General features: G+C 39.0%; 1 protein-coding gene and 1 non-coding gene across 21 annotated transcripts in view; one reads left to right on the top strand and one right to left on the bottom strand.

The window, feature by feature from the left end:
* The window catches only part of Macf1 (microtubule actin crosslinking factor 1), a 333,972-nt gene that overhangs the window by 36,351 nt on the left and 277,122 nt on the right, over positions 1-20,499 (bottom strand). For 15 of the 20 annotated variants that reach the window (XM_085686536.2, XM_085686537.2, XM_085686541.2 and 12 more), the window contains 12 exons: positions 15,023-15,184; positions 14,684-14,854; positions 12,632-12,798; positions 11,270-11,429; positions 10,603-10,929; positions 9,451-9,535; positions 8,538-8,779; positions 7,044-7,250; positions 4,519-4,638; positions 3,813-3,920; positions 2,806-3,024; positions 1,411-1,614 (listed from right to left, as the gene is read on the bottom strand). In XM_085686536.2, the coding sequence (XP_085542662.2) occupies positions 1,411-1,614; positions 2,806-3,024; positions 3,813-3,920; positions 4,519-4,638; positions 7,044-7,250; positions 8,538-8,779; positions 9,451-9,535; positions 10,603-10,929; positions 11,270-11,429; positions 12,632-12,798; positions 14,684-14,854; positions 15,023-15,184 (2,172 nt within the window). The remainder of the gene's footprint in view (positions 1-1,410; positions 1,615-2,805; positions 3,025-3,812; positions 3,921-4,518; positions 4,639-7,043; positions 7,251-8,537; positions 8,780-9,450; positions 9,536-10,602; positions 10,930-11,269; positions 11,430-12,631; positions 12,799-14,683; positions 14,855-15,022; positions 15,185-20,499) is intronic. The other 5 variants (XM_087904635.1, XM_085686543.2, XM_085686546.2 and 2 more) reach the window with 1 other exon arrangement.
* On the top strand, positions 16,766-16,837 carry LOC125400542 (small nucleolar RNA SNORD53/SNORD92). Its single transcript, XR_007231981.1, has one exon. It is a non-coding gene; the product is annotated as a small nucleolar RNA SNORD53/SNORD92 (small nucleolar RNA).

The raw sequence follows: 20,499 nt of genomic DNA, 5'->3' as shown, positions 1-20,499 counted from the left end.
CATTAGAGTGGCAAAAAGAAGATATTTATTTTTTGAGTCAAAAAATACTAATACACCAAAAAGTCACAAAATGGTTAGTATTGTCACAATACTTCTCAAACTCCAACTAATATGATGAGATAGGTACAAGACTATGAACTGGTGAGAGTCAGTACTCAGCACTTCAGATGACAACTGCATGCAACAGACCAGAGCAACAAGTTATGTAAACGGATGGGAACTTAACCTGCTGGGTGCCTGGAGTCTGAAATACTATAGTATACAGTTTAACAACCCACACTGTGCAACAAGAGAAAGTGAAGTGCTGGCATGATGAACGGTAACAAGGAAGGCCAAATCTAACCTTCCACTTTTCTGGTACTTTGAATAAAATGACTAAAATCATAAAATTCTGAATTTATAATTTGATATATAAGTTGGAAAGAGAGAATACCACAGAAAGAGTTTTCATCTAAAAACCCCATCTAAAATCAACCCTGGATTTATTAATTTGAGCAAGGCTCATCAATGCCAAGTGCCCTACAAGAGAAACAAATGTCTTAAATCATTCCCACTACTCCCTTACTTCTATATTCCATCTCAAGCAAAATGGTCACATTAAATTTCCAGAAAAGGTAAGATGAAGCTTTCTTATAGGCACTGTCCTCAATTCTCAGCTCTAGAAGAACACTGACTCCCATGGAGTGAGTGGGTACCTTACCTCTGTGATCTGTAATGGTGGGCGCGGTCAACACAACAATGAAATGTGACGATGTGGGGAAGACAGGAGCAGGCAGCAACAACACAAAGTAACACATTCCACAATGTGAGTGAGATGGGACAGGAGGTGGGGGGGGAAAAAACGTGAGTAAGTACAAGTATTAACCAAAAATATTGACTCAACAAGGAATAAAATATCCAGACATGACAAGAGTACCACTAACAGTAATATATTAGTCGAGAAGTATGTAGTTACATGCTTGAAAGTCTACTGCTGGTAGTTTTTCCTTCTCTGGTGTACTTCCTATGGAAGCATACTTTTGTCTGAACTTAAAAAGTTGGCTGCTTAAATTAATGTGCTGTCATTCTAAATCTCACCATTAATAGCCTCAATTAGAACTTGACTTTTGTTGAGGTAATCGCTGGTTTTGGATCTGCAAAATTAAATTATCCTCAAATCATCCCCACTAAAGAGTCACTGTAGCATGAAGCTTTCAGAGAAGCCATCAATAAACAATTACACAGATTAGCCAAGATGCACTCCACCTTTCACACAGTGTCAGTGCACCAATGCTCTTGAGGGCAGAAATGCAAGGACACAGATTTCCCTCTCTACAGATAATGGATTAGCAACATGGTATCTGGTTACTCCTGCACAGAGAGGCTAACAGACCAGTGGGCAGTTGAGAACTCTAACACAAACATACATACCTGAGCAGACTGGGACACAGCCTCATCCAGAGCCAGGGCCCGTTGGCGCACCTCATCTTTTATTTGGGCATACATGTTTTCTGCTTTCTGGTATTTTTCTTCCACCATTTTTCCTTCTTCAGGGTTTAACTCCTTTAATTGTGGGCCTATCTTTAGTATCTTATCAATATGAGGCTTGTGCTCAGCAATGGATTCCCTCAGTTGCTATGGAAAGAAACATGAATTAAAACATAGTAAGTAAAGACAATAAGCAATTAGCAACAAAAATACAATGAGGATTCCTAGGTAATGACAAACCAAAAATAATGAGCAGGTTTATATCAGGTTATTTAGATATCTTGATCATAGGTAATAACAACTTTGAGAGAAACAAACTGAACTGTTAACCAGCAAGTCTGAGCCTCTCACCATTTATGGAGGGTTTGGGCTCCAATACTATGTAATTCTCTTAGTTTCCCAATTCAGATCAGATGTCCAATTACTATGGAAGTCTTCCTGGGCATAACCACCCCACTTCTAAGTATGTCTTGGTATCACGCTATCATAATATAATATATTACATAGCTTAGTATCTGTCTACACATCAGACTGAGTCACCAAGCAGGGTAACTTAAGAACAGCAATCATTTGGTAACTCAACCACTCTGCCTTTATTGCTACCTCCACTTAAAGAAACATGGGACTAGTACTAAGGAGAAATCACAAACCAGAAATGAACATTTAAGTAAAGCATTATTCATGTAATAGTTGTAGCTGAAACATCTATAAATTTCTTTCATCTTAAATCTATGAGGCAAAAATATTCTAATTTCTTCACAGCTCCCATTCTCATCAAGTGAAAGAGCCAGCAACACTTTAATACCTGAATAACCTCAGAAATATTTTAAATTTCTTTGATTTTTAGCTGTTTTTTTTTCAATGTTTTTTTCTTGTACACTGTGGATCAAACTTGAGACCTCAGGCATGCATTGAGTGCTCTACCACTGAGCTAATCCCAGCCCTAGTTAGCTCTTTCTTTCTCCCCATATACAAAAGATTTTTAAAAAATTTCTTTAACTTTTTGAAGAATTTAACTTTTTTGGCTATAAGCCTGCCTGAACTAGAATTTTCTCTGTAGCCTAGGCTGTTCTCTAGCTCATGACCACCAACATCCAGAGTGCTGGGACTACAGGCATGTACTACTATGTCTGGCTTCACAGCTTCCTGACACATCTATAATCTTTAATAAATTAATATTAAATGACAAAGAAAATTTAACACGTGTTTTCATTGTGAAAAGAAATTCTAATTAGGAATTAACTTTGCAACCTAAAATTCACCCCATAAGCCTTAATAAGTGTTTTCAGTGAGTTACAGGGTCCGTCTCCACTGAGGAAGAAGTGGCATGCTCCTTACCCTCATCTCTTCCTGCTGCTGTCTGAGTTGCTCGTGATCGACAGCTGGAGGGGGCAGCTGTGCTATTAATGCTAGAGTTTCTTCGGCCCAGGGGCTAAGCTCTTCATATGTTTCCCAAAACTGGTTCACTAGGACCTGTGCCCGCTCTAGGCGGGCATAACGCTCTGAGTTGAGCAGGCTAACAGCTTCATATTGCTGTATTAGACACTCAGTTTTCTCCTACGAGTCAAACAGAAAAAGAAAAAGAAAATAAATATTAATAGAAGCTTCTTTTCCTTAAAAAAAAAATGCATGATGCATAAAGGCCTCCCACAAAATTGCATGCACATCAACAAGTGTAAAGAAACATACACTAAATTAACTAAAATGGACTAATGAATAAGTGATTTTTAATTTCTTCATATTTAATTCAAATTTAACTACCATACATATACATTATGTCAGGATTTGAAAAGTATGGATATGGTTGAAAAGGTAGTAAAACAGCACAAAAAAATAATTAAAAATAATCTTCTAGGGCTGGGTATGGTGACGCAGGAGGCAGAGCCAGTTCATCTCTATGAGTTCCAGGCCAGCCAAGGTTCCATCCCAAAAAGCAAACAAACAAAAATAACAACAACAAAGCCTAGCAGAGAGACACAACCAAGCTGTGGGGAAACTGACATGCCCAGTGCTGACTGGAGAGGAAGCCTCCAAATGCGTACTTAGTCTTTAGAGTGTGGGAGGAACAGCTCAGGCCAACTTTTGTCTGAGAAGCAGTGGCCACCACGCACCTTGTGTTGGTTGCACTTTTAAGATAAGGACAGATATGACTTAGATGGCCTGGAACTTGAGAGGTTTTGCTTCACTCTATCAGGAACTAAGGGCATGTGCCCCATGCCTTGCCCTAACCATCAGTTATCAGAAAGTCTAGTAGGAGAAATAACACTTTTAAAACATTACTTCATTGTTTAATTTCCTGTTTAGCTTGATGAAGAAATGCAGCACGAATAATAACTGTAATTCACCTGCAGTACAGCTTTCTGCTCCTCTCCACATGTGCTAAATATTTCACCACGGTGACTGAGCAGCTCATCCACTGAATCTTTGTGTCGGATGATGTCAATGGAGAAAGCCTTTGAAAAGTAAACCACAATTAAGCCAAGAAGCCAAAGGATCTGCCCTGTGCCCATGCTGGTGAAATGTCAGACACAACAAGTGAGATTTCTTGTTTTAAAAATACATAAAGAGTATTCTTAAAGGTTAGCGTTTACCTATTATCGATGCTTATCTTTAAAGGAAAAATTGTTTTCAGTGCTTATTTTTAGTTGTTCACAAAAACATTTCCTTCCTAAATCAACCACTCAGGAGACTGCTAACTATTCTTTTTGGGATTCAAAGATCTACTTATCCTTTTCTATAAAGAGAACAAACATAATATATTTTCCTCATCCAAATAAAGTTTTTTTTGATAATTTATTTAACTTTTTTTTATGTGCATTGGTGTGAAGGTATCAGATTCCCTGGAGGTGAAGACAGTTGTGAGCCACCATGTGGTGCTGAGGTTTGAACTTGGGTCCTCTGGAAGAGTAGTCAGTGCTCTTAAGCACTGAGCCATCTCTCCAGTCACCAAATCGAGTATTTATAGATTAATTTCTATCATATTCCATTAAACCATCCCCTTTAAGTGTCTCCCAGTCAGGACATGTGAGCATTTGGCTGTTCTGTACTTACCTTTTGTACCTGCAGCTGAGCAGTGGTCTGGTCTTGCTCCAGACGAATTGGACCAAGTGCCATCAGCTTTCGCTTTGTTTCAGCAGCCCATGCTAGTTCTGCGTCAGCAGCTTGCTCGTACTAATAGAGTCAAGAAAAATGAAGAGTTATATGAGTCAAGGTCTCTTTCTTACAGCTGTAAATTAACCAACGCCAGAAAAGCCTGGATTTCTAGAAATATAGTTGTACCTCAAAAGGTAAATTAAAAACTAAAAACAGTTTCATAAGAATCACAAACCAAGCTGTAGAGGGCTTTGTAGCTAGTGGAAAAAGTACTTAATGAACATGCATGAGGCTGCGGGCTCAATCCCCAGCACCATGGGAACAGGGATGACAACACACGTTTCTTTAAGATGAGTATAAAAACGCATGCCTATAATTCTATCACTTGGGAGACTGAGGCAGGAGAATTGAAAGTTTGAGGCCAGCCTGAACTACACAGGCATACCCTTGTCTTACAATAGTAGCAAAAATTTCTAAAAAGAAACAAAATCACAACAACAAAAATGTAGGAAAATTAGATTTCAACTCCTTCAATAGAAGCCACAGAACTTAGTAGATGGTTAGTCCTCCATTAGAAATAGCAGTTGGAATCTTTCGAATCAGGGAACTTTAACAAGTGGTACTTTCTGTCAACCCTCTCCAATGCCAACACTTTACTACTTTTTCTTCCTTCCTCTCTCTTCTTTTCTTTCTTTCTTTCCTTCCTTCCTTCATTCCTTCCTTTCTTTTTTTTTGAGACAAGGATTACAAGTGTGTGTCATCTCCTGGATATAGGTGTTTAAATATAAATTTAAAATGGTAGTAGACAGCCGAGTAGTATTAATTTCGAAAAACTTGCCAAGATAAAGGATGGGACCTAGAAGAACCCTGAACTCAATCACCAAGACTAATGTTTTCTGTATAACTGTTGATCTTTACAGTTCTCTAATCTTTATAATCCTTTCTTTCACTTTATTAACCTCTGTCTACTTTAGTACCCTTTATCAGAAATGCATAGGAACAGAAGCATTTTGAATTTTAGAATATTTATAGGCAACATTACTGGCTGAGCATCCTCTGGATTTTGGAATACTTTACATTTTTAAGATTAGGATTGCTAAAGCTATGTTTAAAGAGAAAGGTTATGGCTGGTCAGTGGTGACACATGCTTAAAGGCACTCATGAGGCAGAGGCAGGTGGATCTCTGTGAGTTCGAGGCCAGCCTGGTCTACAAGAGCTAGTTCCAGAACAGGCTCCAAAGTTTCAGAGAAACCCTGTTTCGAAAAACCAAAAAAGAGAAAGGTAATGTACTGGACACTGTGGAGAAGGCTGATATCCTGGCACATGGCAGAGACATGAGGAATTAGGAGTACAGGGTTAGTCAGCTGGAGGACAGACAAGGCCACACCAGACTGTCTCAAAGTAAATATGTATGCAGAGTGTATATGCGACTCAGTTTCCCAAGCATAATATACTGCAATTAAAAATAGCTACACTGATTAGGAATAATCCTAAAGACAAATTAGGGATGTAGAGGAAATCATTAAAAGTCTTCATAATCATTGAGAACTCAAGAGGTCATCCATTCATTCAAGAGAGTGTATGTGTATGTTGGTATGGAATATTAATAGGTGCATGGCCATCTCATGTGACAGTGATGCCACAGATGAGACAGGAGGAGCTTGAGTTCCAGACCAATCTAAGTTACATAGGGAGAGTCTGTCTCAATAAAAAGTATATATCTAGCTACCGACAAAAGTAATTATCTCTCGTCCCTGCCAGAAAGCAAAAGGAAAAAGAGGGAAACATGACACTTGTGTTTACTAAGGGATTCTATTTTGGGCAACTGTGCTATTTTGGTTTGCATATTTGAAAGTAATTATAGTCTTGGTATCTTTCCCTTTTCCATCAAATGCTAAACAGTGGTGCTACACACCTTTATCCCCAGCTTCCAGGAGGCAGAGGCAGGCAGATTTCTGTAAATTTAAGGCAAGCTGGAGCTACATAGTGAGATCCTGTCTCAACAGAAAAACAAAATAAAAGCAAACAAATAAATAAATGAGGGAGGTGGAGAGGCAGGGCTAGAGAGTTGTACAGAGAGGTTAAGAGCACTTCCTCTTGCAGAGGATCTGCATATGGCAGATCACAACCATCTAATCTTAAGCCCTCTTTTGGCTTTTTTGGGTATTAGGCATAAACGTGGCGCACAGACATGTATGAAGACAAAAACATCCATACACATAAAAGTTAAAAAAAAATCTTTAAAAACAAAAAGCCTCACATAGGTCTCTTCTTGCAAGGTTTTCTCTATTCAAAAGGTTTGAGTATTTTGGCTCAAATCTGAATCAAACCTCTTCCAAGTATTTTCTATTACTGAAGCATGCTTATTGTATTTATTTTCATCTCATTATTCTTCCTGAGCTTATATTTACATAGGTTATAGCACTGTATCCCACACATACCCCATGGTCTAAAACACTAACGTACAGCATTATAAACATTACCTGTTGTGATCTCTGAATAGCAGCATCAATTTCATCCACCCTTTGTCCAATAGTGTCACTGATCAGTTTGTACTGCTCGTTGGCATCAGACACAAGTTTATCCAGCCCTTCTCTGGCTCTCCAGGGCACCAGCTCTAGGAGAGCATGGCTCACCTCATTCACTGTGTCCAACACCAGCCTGTGCTCCATGACCTCCTTCTTCAGTTCCTAAGGAGGAAAAAGTTTTCAGGCCACACCTTACTAAATTAAGCACATCAGCAGTGGAACAGTGGAAAGCGCTGTCTCTACCACATCCCAGCAGGGCACTGACCTCCTTCCTTCAGCTCTTTTTTTCCTTGCCTCACATTTTTCAATCATTTTGAAATATGACTTTAGACTTAGCTGATGCTTGCTTAGAACTGTCTGCAAGGCTTGAGCCATACTGTCTGTGGGTAAAAAAACAGTGTTCCTTTCCTTCTATTCTTTAATGCTCCAACTATATAGACATTTAACCTAATGAACAGCTGCCCAGAATTTCTTTGCATCAAGAACTGCGTTTGAGTTGGGCAGTAGTGGTGCACACCTTTAACCCTGACAATTGGGAGGCAGAAGAAGGCAGATCTCTGTGAGTTCGAGGCAAGCTTGGTCTAGAAAGTGAGTTCCAGACCAGCCAGGGCTCTTACACAGAGAAATCCTGTCTTGAAAACAAAACAACAACAAAGAACTGAATCAGAAGTAACTATGAAGCACCTCTCCCCATTTAATTCTTGTCTTGTTCTTATTCTTTACCCTCCCAGTGCCCTCATTCATCTCCCTTGCCTCCTTCTCATTTGCTTTCTTTTGGTTTCCAAATAGTGTCTCCTTTTAGAGAATGGAGGTAAATTATACAACATAAACCAGCAAGCAAACTTCCTATGAACTTGGAAATTGATAATTTTTCTTCTTCAGACTATAGTTTTGTCAGATTTTACTGTCATGAGTAAACAAGAGAGAAAGCTGGTGCGGGAGAATTGTCTGTATTCTGTCAATCATATTTTAAATAAACACTGATTGGCCAGGCAGGAGGTGTAGGCAGGGAAACCAGACAGGAAGTGGAAATGATGCAAGGAGAGCAGGAGAATTCTGGGGAGGAGGAAGTTGATTCCTCCCACTCCTGCCCAGATCACCAAAGCCATAGGATGTGAGCTGCCCCACTGAAAAAGGTACTGAGCCACATGGCTAAAATAGATCAGAAAAATGGGTTAATCAAGATGTGAGAGTTAGCCAGTAAGAAACCTGACCTAATGGGCCAATTAGCATTATAACTTATGGAGCTCTCTTGTGTGGTTGATTTTCTCTGGGGCTTGCCGGCTGTGGGGTACCAGACGGGGATAGAAAACACAAACAAACAAGCAGGCCCAACATGTTACAGAAAGCAGGTGTACATATGGTTTAGATTTAAGGTAAAGGTAAGGAAACACACTTCAGACAAAGATGAAACTTCTTTCCTTGTTACAGTGTAAAATTATGGCTTACCTTCTGTCTTTGCTGAAACTGGGGTATTTGCTCCCCTGTGGGAGACTGTCCTCCACTGGCTGCCAGTTCTTCCTCCACCTCCCTCAGCCACCCAGTTAGTTCCTCATATGTAGAATGGAACTTGGTGGCCAGCTGCCGGGCTTGTTCTAAAGTTCTGAGGGCCTTGGAGCTAGTGACTGTAATGTCTGCGTAACGGGTCTTTATTCCGTCCAGCTTCTCCTGGATAAGTAACACTTCCTCACCTGGGAAAAACAGCACAGCACTGTTCACACGAAGGAGTTCAACAGCACAACACTGTTCACATGAAGAAACTCTCTTCAGTCTTGTCTTTAACAGCTTAAATTTCATAGACTCCTTCCTACGGTGCTGACTTATATCTTAATATCCCAAACTGACAGTTAACTTGAAATAAACCTGACTGCATAAGACTTTTAAGATTAAGCTTTTAATCCAACTGCAGGTGCTTCTAGAACTTTACAGACAATGCTAGCATTCAGTGTATTAGGAGGCAGGAGGAATTGCTCTTTATAACCAGATATAAAATAACTAAGTCTTGTAGTTTTCAAAAGACTTAGCAGGAAATGAACACATAACCAACTTCCCTGGAGCACACAGCCATAGTCACTGAATACCGAGTTTCTCATAGACCAAGAGAAGTGATTAGTGCTGGGTGCTTATGATCCTTAAGACTAGAGAGGTAGGATTGGTGGGGCTTGGAAGACCTCAGTTCGGCTCCCAGAACCATCTGGTGGTTCACGACCACCCGCACCTCCAGTTCTAGGGCAATCCAACACCCTCTGAGGAAACAAGCACACATGTGGTACACATATATGTATATAGGCAAAACATTCAACACATAAAATAAAAATCTAAAAGACCACAGAGGTGCTAAGAGGTACACTTTTCAAAGTACCTGTAGTTTGCTTTAGAAGAGCCTGACCATTTTTAATAGCTTGATCTACATTCTTCTTTCTATTAATAATTTCTTCATTTAAAGCCTGAAAAGGAAAAAATAGCATTAACCCGAAAAATATGGCATAACAAAGAGAAGAGATGTGAGAGTTTTCTCTAAAAGGAACGATAGCTGTGCAAAATGAGGAAAGATTGTATTTAAAAAATCTTAATAAAAAATGTAATTTAAAAAAAAGGGCATTTAAAGAGATAAGTTAGCAGTTTTGTTTAAGATCAAATATTTAATTCCCTTATTTATCTCTTTGGTTACTCTCTATTTAATTATTCAAGACAATTAAGAGATGCTTTATAGGCAAGCTCTCTTTTGTGCTGAATGAGAAAAGATTTAGGATGAAATCAGCTTTACCAATCTATCAGTATTAAACTTAAACACAAGAATGTTAGAAATGAAATACAGCAAAAATGCCCATTATATTAAAAATAAAGAGACTTCATAAAAGCAAATGGAAACACGGCTGGAGAGATGGCTCAGCAGTTCAGAGCATGCACTGCTCTTCCAGACAACCTGAGTTTGATTCCCACCACCACCATCAGGCAGCTTACATCCACCTGTAATTCTGCCTCCACAGATTTGACACTTCTGGCCTCTGCACTCACAGACACATAATTAAAAAAAAAAAAAAAGATGGAAACAAGAATATTTTATAAGATGACACAGAATCCCTGGGATTTTAGAACTATTTCTGTTACAACTACATGATGCGATTATGGATACCATTTAGATATATATGGTTTATTACAGTATTCCCTCATGTACTCAAAAATCTACCTGCTACATTATCCAATCCCAATGATGTAAATCACAAGCTGCAGGTGAGACGGGCCCTGACTCTAACCTGTATGATCTTCTAGAATCATCAGCTAAGCCTGTTAAATACAAGTATTTTCCTGGACCTATCTAAAAAGAATGAGTACTTGGCACCAATTCAACTAACTATGCACTTATATGCATAAATTTATTATGCATACAATACAGTTAAAGTGTTTGGAATGAAGGGGACAGAAATTAAAAAAGAAAAGAAATGAAGAGAAACACATATCAAAGTGACAAAATAATTCAGTAACATAAATATAAGAATGAAAACACAAATACCAGGTGATCAGCATGCTGTTTCTGCAGGACATCCTGTCTGTAATCCTTTACGAACACTGTACTGAGCTTGTCCTCAACCTCAGCCAGCCAATTGAGCACCTCCACCTCATCCTCCCCAAACAGTCTAGCGTTGAACAGTGCCTGCTCAAGCAGGGTGGCCTTCCGACAGCACCGGTCTTGAATCTCACTGTATCGGGCCTGCAATGAATCTAGTTTTTCTGACATGCTACCCTGCTCTGCAGGACATGTCAGGGCGGAGAGGGACTGCCCAATTTTAACTGCCTGGTGCACATCTGTTGCATGGTTTTCTATTTCTTCCTCTAGAGCCTGAAAATCCAGATGGAAAAAATGAGTAACAAAAATAAATAAATAAATAATGAAAAGCAAACATGAAACAATGAATAACAAATAACAGACCAAATTAAAATAAAAATTGACCTGTTGCATGGCAAAAAGAGTATGAAAAGTCGCACATAGCTGTTTTTCCTCCTTTGCTGTTAGCTTATCAGGCAATGTCTATTCTTATTCCAACCCAATGTATCGTTTCCATCTAATAATTTCATCTTATTTTAAAATAAAAACTCCATAAAACATTTTCTAGAGAATGCTTTAATTTTTCAGTTTCTATCTCCAGTTCTGTGCTTCATTTATCATAACACCTTCCTACCTTGTGACGAATAATCTGCTGCTGTATTTTGGCAGTCTGAGTGCCAACAGGTTCCGAGTTAGCAAGCTTTTTCTCTGTGACAGATAAGAAGTCAGAAATAGGCTCAGCTGTCTCATGGAATTGTTTGGCCAGAACCAAGATATCTTCCAGCTGTTTTTGCCTACACAAATACACAGAACAAGATGCTCAGGCAGAACAGTCAGGAGCATCAAATCAGTACAAGAGCAGTCTTCCCAGGCATGCCCACAGTAAACAGAACACACTGTTAGGTATCACTGCTTTGCGGCTGCAGCTTTCACTGCATTATCTTCCACTGACCGTCTCTAAGGTGGGTTGGATAATTACCTCATGATTAAAACAGAGAAAGCTAACCCTGATGGCTTAAACAAGTATTTCTTCAGTCACCTCATGAGTAGTAGTAGGCTAAGGATAGAAGGAGCTCTTTTAGCACTCCTCAGACTACCTTCCACATTTCAGAATGGAATGTGGGATGCGCACCACCAGAACAGATGGCCACAATAAATAAAACAAAGGAACTCCAAATCAACTGTCTTCACGTCTTACGCTATTCTTGTTATCTCTGCACATGCGTGAAGAGAAAACCAAAGTAGTGATTCTATGAGCTAGAAGTCCTTCCCCAGTTTCAAAAATCCAATTATGTCCCAGACATAATATGGGACAGAAACTTCTGTCAACACAATTAGGCTCCTGGCAATTTCAAGCCAAAACTGTACTGAGTCCAAATTTAAGACTAGCATGCACACGCACACACACCCACACTTTACAGGTCATTTGGAATCTTAAATCTTATATAATATCCACACTAAGCTTGGATCTTAAGAGTACTGTAAATTACAAAGGGGAGACAGAGAACCTGGAAATAACCAGATTTGTATGAACACCAAATTAGTAATGAAATGCCATAATGTTGGGTTTGGGTGCGATGAACAGGTTGAGAAGACAGCTACTTTAACAAAAGAGAAACATGACAAGTTTCAATTATAAACATTAAAACATAGTTTATATATATGAAAGGAAAAAGAACTTCCTAAAAACTCAGACTATAGACTATAACTTAGCTAGATTATAGGCTTCTGCATCTGTTATTAGAACAGCAATTCCACCACGGCAGAGCCACCACTCACAGCAAGCAGTCTCCAGCCCAGAACTTATTAGTAACTGCAGCTCAGTTTCTGAGAGTAATACGTGGATTATCTCTAAACACTTATCACCTGTCAATAAAAGTTACCGAACACCCTCCAGAGCAATCCCTGAGTTATCCAAGAGCTTTTAAAGCACTTCAGCAATTGTCCATCAAACACAGGACAAAATAATCCTCTGAACATGACTCAAGTCCCTTACCTGGCTGCTGCCTTGTTGAGGAGTTCAGTCCATCTACGTTCAAGACTCTCCAGCTGTCCGTTGATTTTCTCTCTATCAGCTAGCTCAGCTGACTGCGCTATTCTGCCTCCTTCTGCCTGAAGCATATCCACTGTGGCCTTCCGGTCATCTAGGAGTCGCTGGAGCAACTGTGGCATATATGTTTAAAGAGAAAGGAAAGTAACAACACAGGGTCATTTAAAAATAAAACAAGAGCCAGTTGTAGTGGCACATACTCTTTAATTTCAGTACCGCGGAAATAGAGGCAGGTGGACCTCTATGAGTTGAGGTCAGCCTGATCTACATAATAAGGCCCTATCTTAAAAACAGCAACAAAAACCCAAACAACTCATCTTGGCAAATCTGAAGCTTTCTTGACTCAAAAAGTATGAGACAATATAGTTCCTACCACCCCACTCACTTCAATTTTTTAATAGTACCATGGCTGTCACTATATTATTGAGAGATAACTTCCTCTGAATTAAGACACAAGTACATGAGCCAAGAGTGGTGATATACACCATTAATCCTAGCACTCAGGAGGCAGAGGCAGGTGGATCTCTGTGAGTTTGAGGCCAGCCTGTCCACATACTGAACTTTAAGCACGCCATAGTCTCAGAAAACAAACAAGCAAAAGACAAAAATCACACAGAAAAATCATTAGGATCTGAAATGGCAGATATGTTATTAGCTTAAGGCAGTCATTTCACAATGTATGATATATATATATCAAAACATCATCTTGTATGTTGCAAATATATAAAATTTCATTTGTTATTATATTTTACTAAAACTAGAAAAATCCAAAATTTTCTTTTAAGATAAACATGGTTATAAAATTTTTCCTTTTGGTGTACAATCATCATACCTGGCTATTTTGAAACATGATTTATGCTATGTAGTCAAAGCTAGCCTGAAACTCTAAAAAAACCCTCCTGCCTTAGCCTCCCAAGAGCTGGTTTAAGGTATTCGTCACCATGCCTGGCACAAAATAAAAAAATTTAAAAGCAATACTGCATTGAAACAGAAATTAAACTAACAAAAATATAGAGGACTGGGGTTTATCTCCCAGAGGACTGGGAGATAAAGAGCTGAGCTGGTACGGTGCTGGTTCCACATGCATGAAGTCTGATCCCCAGCACTGCACAAACCAGCTGAGGTTCACACCTGTAATCCCAGCACTTGGGAGGTGGAGGCAGGAGAATCAGAAATCCAGTGCCATCCTCAGGAACATAATGTTGCTGACCATCACACTACATGAGACCCTGACTCAAACAAGTCAAAGACTATTGAATTCCAAGCCATAAAGACATCTATCCATCTCCTCTCCCTGGGTTTAGGAACTACTATAAAAGAAAGGTAGGAAAGAATGTAAGAGCCAAAGGAAGTAGTGTGTGTGTACGTGTTGATTACATGTATACATCCACATTAATACTGGCTTCTCGACACCCTGTCACAGAACGGGAGGGGCTCATTCTACCCTTCCTATAGATCTGAAACAGTTAACAGCAGATGGGAGAGGGAAAGACTTTTTTTTCAGTAGTACAGACACTGGCAAGGTACCCATATTCCTGTAAACAGTTTAGTAACATTCACTAGGTCTTTCTTACACACACAAAGCAGAAGTAGGGCTAGGTGGGAAGAAAGGGATGAGTAGAAGAGGGATAAGAGGGCAATGGAGGGCGAATGTGATCAAAATATATTATGTACATGAATGAAAATGTCATAACTAAACCCAGTGTTATGTATAATTAACATTAAGCAAATAAGACAAAAAAATAGACAACTCATGCATGACATATAACATAAATATTGCTGATCTTAAAACACAACACATAAGGAAATATGTAACTTGCTTAATCTAACAAATGCCATAGTAAAACCACTGAAAATCAATTTCCATCTTTCTTCTCAGGAGAACATGATGTATGTTAAGGTTCTACTGAAGCTCTGGATTTGCTCCTTAAGTGATAAGCAAATGTGCTGCCTGTCACCGTGGCCATTTCAGTTCTCTGTCTCTACGTTCCCACTTACCTTCTGCTCTTGGATCTGTGCTTTCACCACTTTATACTCAGCAGATGGAGGCTTCTGATTGGCTATGAGCTCCTCTGTGTCTGCCAACCAGCTAAGCAATGGCTCCAAGGCATCTTGAAATTTCCCGCAATGTAACAAAGCCTCCTGTAGTTGTGCAATTCTTTGTGCAACCTGTGTCACAGACATGGAGAGCTCAGTAACAAGAAAGAGGGCAGCATTTAGACGACTATCCTTTTAGTAATTACAGATGGCAACAACAGAATTTTGTTGGCATTTAGTTTCAAGGAAAATCTGAGGTTTCGGTGTTTCTCTTTCACGAGTCACTCATTCACCACTCACCTTTTTATTCAGTGTATTCCATCGAGTATTGATCTCCTCCATGTCATGTTCTAAACCCTGCACGTCACAGTTTTTTCCTGCACTCTGAATTAATCCCTGGCCAAGTCCATTCACTTGCTGCAATTTCACCTGTAGAGGATCCACTTGTTCTTTCTGAAATGTCTAGATAATTGCAAAACAAAGCAGATTTACTCTTAAGGACATTAAGCCTTCTACACTGCAGTATCTGGTCATCCTCAAGAGAGTTACAACTTAATGAAGGAGGGCAAGGAACTGATGTAAGCATCAGAACAGTGAGATACTAAGGAGACACATGGGTTCATGCTTCAGTTACATATCTTCTTACGTATCCTCTTAGTAACATACACCCAGAGGCAGTTATAGCAGCACTGTTTAGGTCCTTAACCCAATGACTCAGTATCTTCTTTCAAATCAGTTGCTTAATTTTTAATGCTAAAAGCTATAGGGAAAAGTGAAGTGTTAGTCTTAAAATACTATGGATCCTGAAAGGGAAGGATGCTATCAAGTTACAAGTTCTTAAGAACTTGGGAACATGCCGTGGAGAATAGCGGCTTGACCACTGACAAAAGGCAACGTATTTTTCTGGCTCGGATGAGTAACTCTAAATCAACAGTGTGAAAAATGCAAAGCTCATAGCTCAATACCCCTGTGGCCATTTAATTTCATTCTGCTTCATTCAATCATCTTGAAACAGTACTCTCCTGCCTACAAGAAAAAATGCTCCTAACAACTCTGACACATGTGCTGAGTAAGACATAGGGATATAAAATACTTTCAAAAAATGATACCATGGATCATGTCCACCATGAAACAAAAGAATTTAAAACAATGAGAATAAAAGTGTAGTAAGCAAGATTCCTATTTTTCTTTACTACAGTTAAAACTTAGACATTTCTAGATGTTCTAGGTCTGAACAAAAAATGGAATTTTTGAAAACTGGGTGTAAGCCACCAACCCTATAATCTCAGCACTCAGGTGGAGGCAGAAAGATCAGAAAGTTCATGATCATTATCAGTTACATAGAGGATCTGAGGCTTTTCTGGGGTACATGAGACCCTATCTCAAAATCAAAAAACAAAACAAACAAATACCGAAACTTTAGTTTTGACATACTTTTGCCAAATTCATAGTCTTAACGGAAAGAATGACAAATATTTATCCCTAAGTAATGGTTTCTCTTAATTATTAGAGCATAAAATTAGCCATATTTTGACAACCTGGCTATATATACTTCAGTTCTTTTTCTTTCTCTTCTATACAAAGTTCCTTCAGTTTCAAAAAAACAACAGGTATGTCTATTAAAGCCAGAGATGACAGAGAATGGAAGAGAACAAAATAAATGTAAGCAAGAACTGAGTGTTGAAGGAAGGCTAATTTTGTTCTACAGCAGACCATATATCACACCATAGTTAGGAATCTAATTCCAAAGGAATGCCTATGGTTAGATAAGTGAGTCGGTATAGAGGGGAAAGCCCAGGACAAACTGAAATCACCAGTACATTTCAACTTATACTACAACTTGATTAGATTGCATTTTGTTAGGCAAACTACAAAGAATTCAGCTTCAAAAACAAACCACAAGTGCCATATATCTCTATTCTATAACACTAAAGATATTACTCTGAAGAAAAACCATGAGAGGATGAGAACAGATGAGGGCTATTATGAGGGCACGGGCTCTGAAGTTGATTAATGATGGTGAGGATTAGACATGGAGGGACAATGCCGTGATGATACCCTTCTGGTTCCACATACAGCTGAGTTTCAGAGATGACTCCTTTCTCTTGGGAGGAAAAAAAGAAGAAGAAAAAGAAAAGAAATGGAGGGACAAACCAGACAAGAGGCAGGTGGATCTCTTTGAGTTTGAGGCCAGCCTGGTCTACAAAGTGAGTTCCAGCGTAGTCAGGACCATGTAGAGAGAAACCCTGTCTGGAAAAAACAATCATAAAACAAAACAACACAGAACAAAAAAGAAATGGAGAGACAAAGGAAAGAAGGCCAGGAAGACAGAAGAAAGGTATCAAGTCCACTCTGAAGGGCCCATTTTACTCTAGCAAACCAAATACATGCAAGCTATTTTTTAAAGATTTGCTTTTATGGGGGTTGGAGAGATGGCTCAATGGTTAAGAGCATTGTCTGCTCTTCCAAAGGTCCCGATTTCGATTCCCAGCAACCACATGGTGGCTCACAACCATCTGTAATGGGGTCTGGTGTCCTCTTCTGGCCTGCAAGCATACACGTAGACAAAATATTGTATTTATAATACATAAATATTAAAAAAAGATTTGTTTTTATTTGTGCATAAGTGGGTACTGGAAAGGGCTGTAGTTACTTTTATCTTTGGTGGTACTGAATTGCATTTCAATTTGAATTCAGTTGATTTTTTTTGATGTTTTTGTTCTCTTTCTTCTCTTCTTTACCCCTAAATGGAGGATGTTAGTCAAAAGACTTCCTTAAAATTCTTATTTATTTATTTTAGACAAGCTTTATAGTAGTATATTATTTGTATATTAATAAATAAATCAACCTAAAAACCATAAAAGCAAAGCAGCAAAGTCACTAGAGAAGTCTTACCTCTACCAAGGTCTGGGCAACTGCAAACTAAGTAGACTAAGACTCTTTCTCCTCCCACTTTATATTCCCTCTAGTACTGGGATTAAAGGTGTAGGCCACCAGCACCTGGATTTGTTTCTGCATTGATCTTATTTAGCCCAGGATAGCCTTGAGCTCACAGAGATCTATCTTCCTCTGTCTCCCAAATCCTAGGATTAAAGGTGTCTGTCACCATTTTAGCTTTGCCTCTGGTCTTCAGGCAAGATTTATTTATTAAAATACAAATATTATACCACTATAAAGCTTTACTATATAGTTCAGGCTAGCCTGGAACTCACGGGCCTCCTGTTTTAGCCTCTTGAGTGCTAGGCTAATTATTAGGTGTATAGCACCATGCCTGGCTATCTCTTTTAGTGTCCTGCTTGGGCAATTTAATCTATCTCTATCACTTTAATTATTAACTCTGATAAATACCATGGTTCTCAACTTAAATCTTCTAAGCTTCAAATCCACACATCCAACTGTTTTCTTACTATTTATATAACAACCACTTACAGGTACCTTGAATCTAATGATTTCAATTAAACAGTATCTCTCGCTTTCCCATCCCTTCAAATTTATTCTTCCCAAAATCAAACTAACATTTGGTCTTGAAAACAATAATTTACTACTGTCCAGTTTGTACTTAATTGTATAAATCAGATTCCATGTCATCCTGGATAACTAACACATCTCTAATAGAAAATCTATCAGCAGGTTTTAATTTTACTTCTAAAGTATTTCTTGACTCTATCCAATGGTCTCCAAAATCCACTTTGTCAGTTTATAATCATATACTCACAAGAGCCTCCCACATGCTACTGTAAGGTTCACAAGGGCAGGCACTGTGCCAGTTCTATTCACTGTAAGAGGCTGGGATCTGGCACAAAGTTGATGCTCAGTAACTATGTCTTTCTTGAATGAATGACTCCTTGTATAGAAATTGCTTAAGGGAAAAGCAAATAAACCCACGACAGATCTGCCTATCAGCTGGACATTCGAACACTGAATTGGTGTTGTGACAATTCCAAATTTTTGTTTAAAAAGACTTCCTTGGCCAATTTTAATTTTCTGAAAGCCCTACTTTGTATAAAAGGCTGCTCCCTCTTCCTCTGAACTTTTGACTGTAAAACCGAGGGAACCTATAGGTAGAGGTTAAAATAACTGGGGACTGCTCTCTGTGGCCTGAGATACCAATATAAAAATAATGAATAAACTAATATTTTGCTTCTTCTAACCAAGCTCTTGTTAGTTCCTATTATGAAGTTTATATATTAGAGTTGGGAAGTTTATATTTTATGCTAGGTATACACATGTGTCTTTGTACATACATAAACATGAAAGCTCTGAAGCCCTTTGCTCTAAATCAAATTCCAGATTATGATCACTTGTTGAGTTCTAAGTATCTCTGCATAGAAACAACAAGTTCTTTTGCCTTTAAAAATTTCCTAAGAGCCAAGGTAATTCGCACCTACAATATCAGCACTCAGGAGGTTGAAGCAGGAGAATTCCACAAGTCTGAGGCCAGTCTGTCCTTACATAGTGAGTTCCATGCCAGCCAGAATAGGACCTCTCTCAAGACCCACATATACCAAAAAACTCTAAAAATGTAAAAACTGGAATTCATACAATCCTGGAAAACACTTTTCCATTCCCTACAGTGCTATAGATGGACCCAGGACCATGTACATGCCAGGCAAAGTACTCTACCAATCACACACATGTCCAACTTGGAAAAACTTCTTTGAAATCCAACTAATAACTATTTCAGTAGTGTGTTTCCGTCTTCCCTCCCCATTCTTACAGCTCAGGCTACCCCATAATTATGTATCCCAGGCTGGCCTCAAATATCCATCCCTTCCCCAATGACCCAAGTGCTCAAACTGTAGGCATGCATCACCATGCCTGCATAAACACTATCAAAATAGTCGGGTGTGGTGGTGCATCTTTAATCACAAAGCAGAGGCAAGGAGATCTCCATGACTAGCCTGTGTCTACACAAGGAATTCCAGGTCAGCCAGGACTACACAGAGACACTTTCCCTCAGATAATCCCACTTAAAGAATGAGTGGTGGATGGCACCATTTCCTTCTCCATCATTTTATCAGGCAGTACTTTATAAAATGAGGATTCTGAACTCCTCTTTATGCAGGATCAAACTGGTGTCACTGATTGCTGCTGTAGGCTTTACTCCACAAATGTTTCATATTTCAGGGGTGCAAGGAACTGTTCTGTCACTGACTGACTTAAGAGGTGACTGCACTCTCAGTATCAATCCTGCAGTCCATAAATGTAACAAATTCTAACTTGACAGGAAGTTACATCACAAGGTAATTGAACACAATCAAAATTATTTATTCTGCTGGTGGTGGCACACACCTTTCATTCCAACACCTGGGAGGCAGAGGCAGGCTGTTCTCTGAGTTTGAGGTCAGCCTGGTTTACAGAGAGAGTTCCAGGACAGTCAGGGCTACACAGAGAAACTCTAAAAGAAACACACATTTGTATTTTGACATGGTTTCCACCTAATCTGCTTCTGTGAATTCTGCAAACCTATTTACAGGATGAAGGAAGAAGATAGTCAGAGCTCGAAATCTTACATATGTGATACTTTAAATGCATTGCCACCTTATCCTACAATACTCTCAGGGTTCTGCCTTACCAAGTGAGGACTCTTGAGTGAGAAGACTCAGAACATCTAATCGTCCCAGAGTGGTTCAGCAGTACTCGGGTCTCACTCAAAGCTCAGTGTAATTTGGACTAACTGTACATCACTAATAAACATAAACTCTCTTGATTTTAGGAAATAGGCTTGCTATAGTTTTAATAGGAATCACATTTTTCTGCTAATAACAATTTTTTTT

This window comes from Myodes glareolus, chromosome 3, assembly GCF_982192425.1.
Source record: "Myodes glareolus chromosome 3, mMyoGla1.1, whole genome shotgun sequence".
Lineage (NCBI taxonomy): Eukaryota > Metazoa > Chordata > Mammalia > Rodentia > Cricetidae > Myodes > Myodes glareolus.
The sequence above is the reverse complement of the archived record's forward strand: the minus strand, read 5'-3'. Positions and strand labels throughout refer to the sequence as shown.